Source organism: Dreissena polymorpha, chromosome 5 (assembly GCF_020536995.1).
Source record: "Dreissena polymorpha isolate Duluth1 chromosome 5, UMN_Dpol_1.0, whole genome shotgun sequence".
NCBI lineage: Eukaryota > Metazoa > Mollusca > Bivalvia > Myida > Dreissenidae > Dreissena > Dreissena polymorpha.
In genome coordinates, this window is record NC_068359.1 from 111,299,416 (window position 1) to 111,309,703 (window position 10,288).

At 34.7% G+C, this 10,288-nt stretch overlaps 1 protein-coding gene across 1 annotated transcript; it reads left to right on the forward strand.

The window, feature by feature from the left end:
- Nucleotides 1–449: 449 nt before the first annotated feature.
- Nucleotides 450–5,650, forward strand: LOC127880580 (orexin receptor type 2-like). Its single transcript, XM_052427893.1, has 5 exons — nucleotides 450–1,002; nucleotides 3,338–3,701; nucleotides 3,971–4,118; nucleotides 4,974–5,086; nucleotides 5,371–5,650. The coding sequence occupies exons 1-5, from the start codon at nucleotides 586–588 to the stop codon at nucleotides 5,547–5,549; spliced, it is 1,221 nt and encodes a 406-aa protein (XP_052283853.1). The 5' UTR covers nucleotides 450–585; the 3' UTR covers nucleotides 5,550–5,650.
- Nucleotides 5,651–10,288: the final 4,638 nt, after the last annotated feature.

Sequence of the window (10,288 nt, forward strand, 5' to 3'; positions counted from 1 at the left end):
ATTATCTGAAATAAGTTGATTATCTTAGATAAAGCACCATTTGCGCCCCCAAAAATGAATATTCGGGAGGTTAAAACAGAAGAGTGTTGAAAGCATTGCGTCGTTACTTCAGCTTATGAATGTTAGAAACCAATTTTGGTCACTGCTGGTCATAATACCACCATTACAGAAGAACAGTGTTTTAATGGTAAATCCCAGCGAAATCACCGCGACGAAACTCGCGTTAGGAGAACGATCGGTTTGTATGTACCATTACCGCAAGATACGCTCTGGAAGCTGAATTCAACTATTGGAATTTAGCACGCGTCAATAGCGCTTCTGGTTCAAAGGACGTCGGATTTATTTATTTAAAGAGTTGATGATGTTGTGATAAGCTCGTGCCGCATACATGCGTTTTGTGTAAATATTTTTGTATTAAACACTTGTGAACATTTTATTTCGTAATATTTCTGTGTATAAATCGTTTAATTGTAAGCGCGCCTCGTTGTTTAAAAAAGTTTATTTGTATAGTTATGATATCTTCTTGTATTATATTTCACAAACCATAATATATCACACAAATACATCTAACAACAGGTGTACAGTATGGAGTCTGAAGGTATAGACGGGTTTGAACAATACATCTCAAATATATCGAGTGACAGTGTCGTGAACATGACCAACCAGTCAACACAAAACTGTGATTTGAATGACAAGTGTATGCCAATGGATGTCTACATTGATTACATGTACACGGAGGTACTATACCCGGACACTGGAAAATGGTTCCTGATTATCGCATATATAATATCTTTTGTAGTCGGACTTATCGGCAATACCCTTGTATGTGTCGTAATATGGCGCAACAGAGGGATGCGGACGGTGACGAACATATTCATTGTCAATCTTGCCATCGCAGATATCGCAGTTTTGATTATGTGTCTACCGATGACATTACTCGTTGACGTCACATGGACATGGTTCTTCGGTGATGTCGTATGTAAAGTAAATCAATTTACAATGGTGAGTAGCTTATGTACATAATACTACTAATACATGTAAGGAATGACACTTTTAAAACACATTATTGGACAAACTAGACTCATTTGCCATTTATAAGAACTGTTTAAGATTTTTGCATGCAATATGTGTTGGAAAATGACAAAACCGATGTGCATGTAAACGGTAAAAAACAAAAACACCACAAGCACCAAATACATAAATGATGAATCAAGTGACATAAGTATATACCTGATTCTTATTGAATGTTTAGTCAATTGTATTGATAATTATACTGAAAGCCAAACAAAAAGAAGAGTTTATTTCTGTGGTTGCCATCTTATTTATACTCCCTTTTTTCATATGCATACTCTATTTGCACTTCACTAATGATTTCATTCATCCAGTCATTGATGGTTGCCCTTCGACTTGCTTGCATCAAAATACGTTTACATTACCTTACTTCTTATGTCATGTGTTGTATATATAGCAAAGACCCTTGTTTTTGCTTTTAATATATTGATGAAGCATATTGTCTATCGTATGTTATCGCTATTTCTATTTATATTAACTATCCCCTTTCCTAAGTCGTTGTACATTTTGCAACCAAAGACGCCCGATGGTTAAAGAATAAGTTCCTGAATCTTACAGCCTGTAAAATATCAAAGCATGGAAAATTGCATTAACTAAGTTTAGTAAACATGTTATTCTTCAGTCTTGTAATGATTAATGAAATGAAAACATTCAATTGTGAGTTCTTAAATAGCTGACTTTGATATAACCAGTGCAACTCAGCGTAATAACAACATTATAACAATGTAATGCAATACATTTAATAATATTGTACTTACTTAATATGTGCAATGTTCTTAACTTTTTAAAAACTAGCGTTCTGTTTATTAGCATAACTGGCCGCGAAATGAAAATCTGTTAAGCTATGAACAATTCTTTGCTCAAGTTATAATAATGTTTAATTGCATATAATGTGGAACATACAGTGCCACTTCATTTTTGTTGCAACCGCTTAAGATCTTTGTATTTGCATATCGTTTTTCATTTTTCCGAACAGTTAATGTCAAGTACCTTTGATTCATTAACATATTAATGATTAACAATGGGTGTTTACATATCTCTTTTGGAAAATAATAAATACTACTTAAAACAAGCGGTAAACTTACATCGGAATTTAAGTCTAAGAGGCAAACAATCTCTACTGTTTGTGTATTTTAGTACAATAAGTTATTTTTTATTGCTACTTGCTATCGTATGTAACAGAAATATTAACATGAATGCAATATGAGGAAACAACTTAGCCGTTCTAAGCTAAAAAGCGATTTGATGACATCGAGGGCAAGAATTTCGCCGATAGGATTTATATTCAAGTTTATGTTAAAGTTATTGTTAATAAATAACTTTTTTTCATATTTATTTCTTTGGAGAACACTGTTCCATGCTTCATTATGTCACTGTATGCCATGCTATTCTATGCAATTATATACAATTGCATGTTTGGATATGATTTTTAGGACATGGCATTCATTTAACAAGTCATATGCAACCATGTCTACAAATCAAGAAAATTAATAATGATATGTATTGTTATCGATTTCTACACTCATATGTAACGACATTATCGAAATATGTATATTATATTATTTTACGTATAATAACCTTATTGGAGTGAATTCATGTGATAATACTTATGGCCGGACTTAATATTGCTGGACTTAAGTTATAATTAATGCATGTGCATTCATTATAACTTAATTTGAATCTACAGCTCATTCTACACGGTATACACAAATGTACATACAATGGGTGCCCGTCATAAAAATACGACATTATCTTCTAACTATTATTTCCGACATATTTTATATAAACCAATACAATCATGTAGATATTTTGATTATCGTGACATAGTAATAACACACATGGCTTAATTATTCGCATAATACTTATACAAACAAAACGCCACGATTTCTAACGGACATGTATTCAATGTCACCTTGAACCATGTGCAATGTCGCCTTGAATCATATATGGATAAAATTTCTCATTTACGCAACCACCTTGGTTGATGCAGGAATTGAGGATTTGAAGACAAAATAAAAAAAATATGCACACATCATGATTTTAAGATGCAACAAGTGGTATTTGATAATACAAGTAAAAAGCTTTCTTACGACAATTAATGTATGCATCTATACAAGACCGCTGTTCATGTACGTAGCCGCACGCTCGGATGATAGAACGCACGCTCGGATGATAGAAAGACTAATCAAATTGGTATTTGTTCTAAAAAAATACATTTTATTTTATTCATTTCTGCAACTTGTTTGTATACTTTTTCTCGTTTCAGACTTCGTCGATATCTGTATCCGTTCTTACACTTACGGCAATATCATTAGAACGTTGGTACGCCATCTGCCATCCGTTGCGTTTCCATAGCACCGTACGACGCGCTCGTATCATTATCATTGTCATATGGATTGCCTCGGCTTGCTTCGCGATGCCCGAAACCATTGCTGCAAGAACTGAAAAGGAATGGCCACAAGAAATACTGTTTACACGGTGCTATCCGGTTGATCTCGGTGACCAGGGGCTGATGATCTGGCAGTTCGTACTCATTGCTGCCCTTTATTGTGTCCCTATCAGCCTTATGGGTTTCACCTATTCCAACATCGCCTTTATCCTGTGTACGGGGCGGATACCAAGAGAACCGCGTAAGGGTTTGTGCAAATTCACACAACGACCCCTAATGCACTTTGCTTGTTTAGAATGATAAATTACGATATAAATATATCATTCAAATAAACAAAAGAAAACACAGCAATGTTTGCGTTTAATTAACGAATGCGATTTTGCTTATGCTTACTAGTATATAACACAAAGTAACATAACATATAAATAGTTTCGGATTTAATTGTATTATATATACGAATTAAAACTCCGGAAACATATGTCTATGTATAATGTTTAAAGCTGTTTACAGACACTCGTGCTCCGATGTTGAATGACAGGACTGGCAATGACAACGATGTTCAAATTGAATCACGCAAGAAAGCTGCAAAGATGTTGTTTGCCATCGTTGTTCTTTTCGCCGTTTGTTTCTTTCCGAACCACCTGTTAAATGTCTTACGGTAAGATATCAATAAATCTCGTTCAAATGATGTTATGTAAATTGTTAAGTTTGGCTTATCAGTGAGCGTACGGAAAATAATGGCTCGAAGATTTTCCCGGATAAAGAATGGTAAACCGTTTCAACATCATCCCGCATATTGTCATAATTGAATGTTCATGGCAACTAATTAAATACTACTCTATTTTTAAAACGCCCTGGAAAACGTATGCTAATTCCATTTAATTATCACATTTTGGAATGATTAAGCATGGCCTTTGTGAATTAAGATTTATTTCTCATAGATACATACATTTTATAAAAAAACTCCCCATAAAACATATATTTATAGGCGGCACTATGAATATATTTTTTTTAAGCCGAAACTTCAATTTAAAACGAATAAAGAGGGTTAGAATAATCACATATGCATGCTCAATCAAATACATTAATACAAATGAATAAGAAAAAACCCGGGAACACATGAAATAAAAAAAAACATTTTTTTTTATAAACTTCTATACAACAAAAAGTTTAATGAAATGTAGTCTAAAATTAATTCATAAAATAACTCATCAATCCGCATTAAACTCTAGGAAATCCCCCACAATGATATCTAATGTAAATGATTTTAGTTGAAATATTGAAACGGTAAAGCGCTCAAAGGCTATTAAATATAATTAAATATTTTAATATAAATACATTTCTTTTCTTTAACGCGCTTGTGCCATTTCTATTTTAACGTTTTTCATGAACTTTTGATGGCCTAATACATGTGTATTTTTTAAATGTAATGATTTATTGTTGGACATTTCTTGTGAATATAATAACACATATTAAGACTGTTTATTATTATTTGGTTTACCTATTATTGTAGGTACGCTGGCGTGACGGAACATGCGAAAGGGATAGAAAACTTTGCGCTGGTAGCACATCTGGCGATCTTCTTAAACAGCTGCCTAAATCCCATCATTTACAATTTTATGAGCGGTAAGCTGTTCTCGTCTATTCTCAGTTTGTACTACAATCAAATTTTTTACTTATACCTAGCAATTTGAGGCTAGAGCGCGTTCATGTATCGTCTTTGATGTGTAATGATGTCTTCAACCTTAAAACTTACTTACCCAAACGCCCTATAGCAAAAGCATCATCATAACCAATACTTTCCGATGCTTAAACTGTATTTACAGATTTAGTACTAGTTTTATGAAGAAACGTCATGATAGTTAAGTAAATATTATAACAGGGTCAGTGGTAAATGGCATGTATTTCAGACAAGTTCCGGAAAGAATTCCGGACTCTAATACAGCACTGCTTCCGATGCTACACGCCGGATCAGCGCGTTAGATCGACGTTCCCCAATGGTTACAGGGTGACATTTAGTGTCGGCAATAACATGAATATCAACATGACACACTCAACAACGGCCGTGTCGCAAGTCGTGCCATCATGAAAAAAGACAATAACTATTGATGCTTCATTCGATGTTGCTTTTATAAGTAGTATGGTTAGTAAGCAAAATTAACACACTTATATATGGGTTACATTAAATCATAAGCTCTTAAGAATGTTTTACATATTATATACTTATTTGTACTTTATATGGTCATTTGTTGTGAATAACACCCGTCAAAACGTAATAAATTGTATATTATTATTAGACAATAAAAGTAAATAAATCTATGTGCATGATTTCATATGATATGTGTGTATGTATTATTTAATCGGTATACAATATTTTCCAACAATATAAATACGAGTTTTAAAACACTTAAAAAATTAGTTTGTCCTTGTTAGCACTTTCTTAACTAACAATAACATATTTATTATCTTTAAAAAAACAAGTCAACCTGATCAGAGAAAAGAAGCTCCATTGGAATGAACCAGTAAAAAGAAAATTATATCAACGCCTTGCTTATTGCTGTCCAAGTGTTCGAGTGTGTAATCCGGTGCTTTTGTTAACTACTAAATATTTAATCCGATGATTGGCCTACCTTGTCGATTGATAGTTGATATACTTGTAAATCCGAACTCACGCAAACACAAATCGGGAAACTTGTCAACTGGATTTCAAAAAATAATTTCCCGGGAAAAATTGTATAATTGACCGTGTATTGAAATGAGACATAACATTTAATAAATCATTTTGTAAAACTATATTATTGTCCGTCGATATGCAACTTTAATACATTTATCATTTGAACAATTAATGTGTTATAAATATTAATAAGTGCCTGATTGCCAGTTTTTGACGATGCTGGAACAGCGGCGTCCAAGGTTTGATAACCAGTAAAAAAATTCTTCACAATGGCGCCCTATGTAAAAGAACGAGCCAGTCCGATTGAGATAACTCGATTTTTCAGTTACTTCCCTTGGCATTCGCCACGGCGTAGAAAATGCTCGTTGATTTTCATTGATAACATTCTCCTAGCAGAGTTGTCGTTCGTGTTGATAAAGGTAAATATTAAAAGAACAGCATATCCACGGGAAACAGATTCAATAAGTGTATCAGAACGTTAATTTCAAATTTGTAATTTTACATCCATTTTAATTTTATGGACCAATGAAACAAATATATATTTTCTCTATTTTGTTTGATATTTGTTCTCGATTTAGTAAATAAATGGCGAATAAAAACATGTAAAGTTACCTTTTTATCACAAAACAAAAGAATGCGAACGATTTCGAACCTGCAAATTGTAAACGCTGCACTGCTATGATATATATAGATAAAACAACATATCTCTGCATAATTGTCCGTCCCGCTAGCGCAGTGGTAAGGACGTTCGCTTTTTCACCTTGACGACACCGGTTCGATTCCCGCTCCCGGTGCAATGTTATATTTTGTATGTTTTGTGGTCACCATTCCTGACAGTTGTTTTTTCCGGAAAATCTCATCCCCCCCCGCAGCATTTGACCATATAAAAAATTAAAAAGTATTTCAGTACAAAACAAATAGCTGGAAATTGCAGCTATCATTCAAAATTCGTCCCAACTGTCGTCAATCTAATCTTATTAGGTAGGAGTGCTGGACACACTCCGGGTCCCAACATTATGCAGCCTTAGCGCGGAGGTTACTCATTACCTTGGAAAAACACAAATACACACACTGGGTGCAGCCTAGGCGCGTATAGACTCAAACAAGGCAACAAACTCAAGTGCGGGCACAATCATTTAAAATTTACATATTGAATACGATATTCTAACAGATATTACACAACCACCTAAGTGTACATACCAAGTTTGATATTTCGTTCGATTGTTAGATTTCAGCATATACATGTATAAGGTCATTTCGCTATTAGTTAACTTATCCATATGTTCGTGGGCGAACTCGGATAGTCAAGTGCTCATACGATTGAGCTCACATGGTCCGGCTATGTGCTCATACCTACTTTCGAGAATCATCATGAATGTATTGCCATACTTAATGAACAAGAATGTGACCCGCCTCCCAGTTTCGCTCAATGGGTCAAGTTACCCACGGGTACTACATCCCCGTACCCCTAAACTTTTTTTCGTACCAAAAATGTTTCGTACGCAAATTTTTTTCGTACCAAATTTGTTTCGTACCCAAAAGTTTCGTTCCCAAATTTTTTATCGTACCCAAATGTTCGTATCAACATACACAATTGTGGTGATATAGATAAACTTAAATTGATGTTTTATATCCATCCTCTTCAAAAGCATCGTCACACCAGTACTGCCAGTACTTTGATTCAATATGTCAGAATACCATCGGTTGGGTTGTTTTGTATCGTTTACACAAATGATACACATTATTTCAGAAAGCAGCTCAGTACCCAAGTTGTTGTCCCCTACCGGTTTCACCGGAAGGGGACTTATGGTTTGCGCTCTGTGTGTCCGTGAGTCCTTGAGTCCGTGAGTCCGTCAGTCTGTGAGTTTATCACACTTTTCAGGATCCTGCGATAATTTTAAAAATTCTTAATATATTTTCATGAAACTTGAAACATGGATAGATGGCAATAAGGACATTATGCACATCATTTTATTTTGTTCCTACGTCAAACATTCTGTATGCTATGGCAACAAATATATATATTTTTTTATTTCTGACAATGGTGAAGCCGGTAGGGGACATATATTGCTTGGCAATAGTCTGGTTAAACATGATTCGATTCATTCATCCAGTTCAAGTTCCTCAGATTATAAAGTGCAACCATTTTTAAACGTTTTTCTATGTCACGAAGGTCCACTTGTTATACGTATATTTTTTGAAATAAAAAACAACACATACAGCTGAATAATTACTACAAAATCCGACTTCGTCGATTACATTTTTATTATAATTTTCAATGTGTGATGCATTTTGATGTGATTTCTTTGAAGAATAGGAATTATATGATAGGACTAATACGAAAAGATTAATGGACTTAAATGGCGGAACATAATTAACACCAGACTAGCACTAGAGTTAATCATAAAACCTCAGCTTTCAACTAGCAAAAAAACTGAGGCATGTCGCAGTGGCGACCGGAAGTACAGCCCTAAAGATAACGCAACCCCAGTAGCACTATTGATTAAGCAGATAATGCACCGCATTTTTTCAGGCTATTTTGCAAGAGCTCCGCAATATGCTCATATTTATTTTTGCAATCTAGTTCAATGAAAATCCGACTTGCTTCGAAAAATATATAGTTATTCACGCGCCATTGCTTAGGCCAGCACAACCTGCCAAATAAATGTTCGGTACGGCGTACCGTAGATTGTCAAGTGCAACATATAGTCAGAAATTCGCAATGCCACAATATTTTCAGAGCGAAAATATATTCCAGGTACGCCTTAGCACGCCGTGCCATCGAGCGGGTACTAGAACACCCATACTGTACTGAACATAGTTTTGAAAGCATTCCTGGCACCCTGGCACACACATACATGTATAATGGTAATGCTTCCGGTCACCACCAAGACATACGCTTTTCGCAAAATGACATATTGGAATGAAGCATCAAGCATACAATATGAATTAATAATGGCACGTAAGTTATGGTGTCAGGTCGTCATAAATCTAAAGAATTAAATATCGTGATAAAATTAATATCTCTCCCAATTATGCGGCATTTACCTATTAAGACGCATTTATTTCGTTTAAAAAAGGCACAAATCACAGCACTTTTACAAGGAACGTTAAGAAGCAGAAATAATGAAAATCACTGGATGACACTGTGTTCCCAATGATTTCAATTTACCGAAGTCGTCTCCCGGCTGCATACTTTATATTAACCTTCTTCTGGACGATGGCGATCTAACCATGCCATCGCGCCGCCGCTATCCACGGTTGGAGGCCCGATATGCTTACAATATCTAAAATATCGCGGTTTTAGTAAATATAATATGAAATTTGTTACCGTGATCAATATTTAACGGTTGATCTCATGGACATTCATGCTTCTATTTTCGTTTAGTGTTGTTTACATAAAATCGCGCTGTTGAAAATCATGGGATTTTTCCGCTATTGTTTATACACTTGAACGCTGGTCCGTTCGATCTGATTATTATACAAACCATACATAGTCTCGTAGTGTGTAGGTAACAAAAGGAAGTGAAAGCCTGCATACCATTGCACAATACCATTGCGCATGTTATGTTTTGCTACATCTGATATATTTACTAACTTTTTTAATGCAGTCTTTATTTTAAGAGTCCACGTCATGACGTTTAGATGCTTGCGCCGCATCATATTGCTTTTCTTTTTTGTTTTCTTAACGTGTCCAAATGGTTTTCCAAAACTGGCGTGTGATTGACGTGTATGTTAGTGGCTATGTAAACATGTCAATGCTCTCTTCCGTGGTTGTTTCTAAACCAAAGCTACTAGGGCTTAGGATAAGAAACTATTTAACGCTTGAAGAAATTGATACTCAATTGGTATGGGAAGTGGCGGCCATGTTTACGCGCTTCTTCGCTCAAAATACTGATGATTGTAGCTAAAGTATAACTGTGGACACTCTTTTATGTATATTCAATTTGCAAGTATCACTGACATTTTATTGTTCATGTAATTGCGTCTAGCATGCGGAATAAAGTCTTTCATTTCGTGGCCTTCGGTCACAAAATAATAACAGATAATTAAGCATTTAGCTATGGTTAAAATATATTGCATTTTATAAACAAATAATTCATGCAATCAATAGTGTATATTATTCATATCAATACATAGTTGAGATATAAACA

What these genes read in the sequence shown, in the direction of transcription:
- LOC127880580 (XM_052427893.1), top strand. Translation starts at nt 586, where the DNA reads ATGGAGTCTGAAGGTATAGACGGGTTTGAACAATACATCTCAAATATA. An exon ending in GCGGATACCAAGAGAACCGC is followed by an intron (nt 3,702 to 3,970) that starts GTAAGGGTTTGT and finishes AGCTGTTTACAG; the next exon opens with ACACTCGTGCTCCGATGTTG. An exon ending in CATTTACAATTTTATGAGCG is followed by an intron (nt 5,087 to 5,370) that starts GTAAGCTGTTCT and finishes CATGTATTTCAG; the next exon opens with ACAAGTTCCGGAAAGAATTC.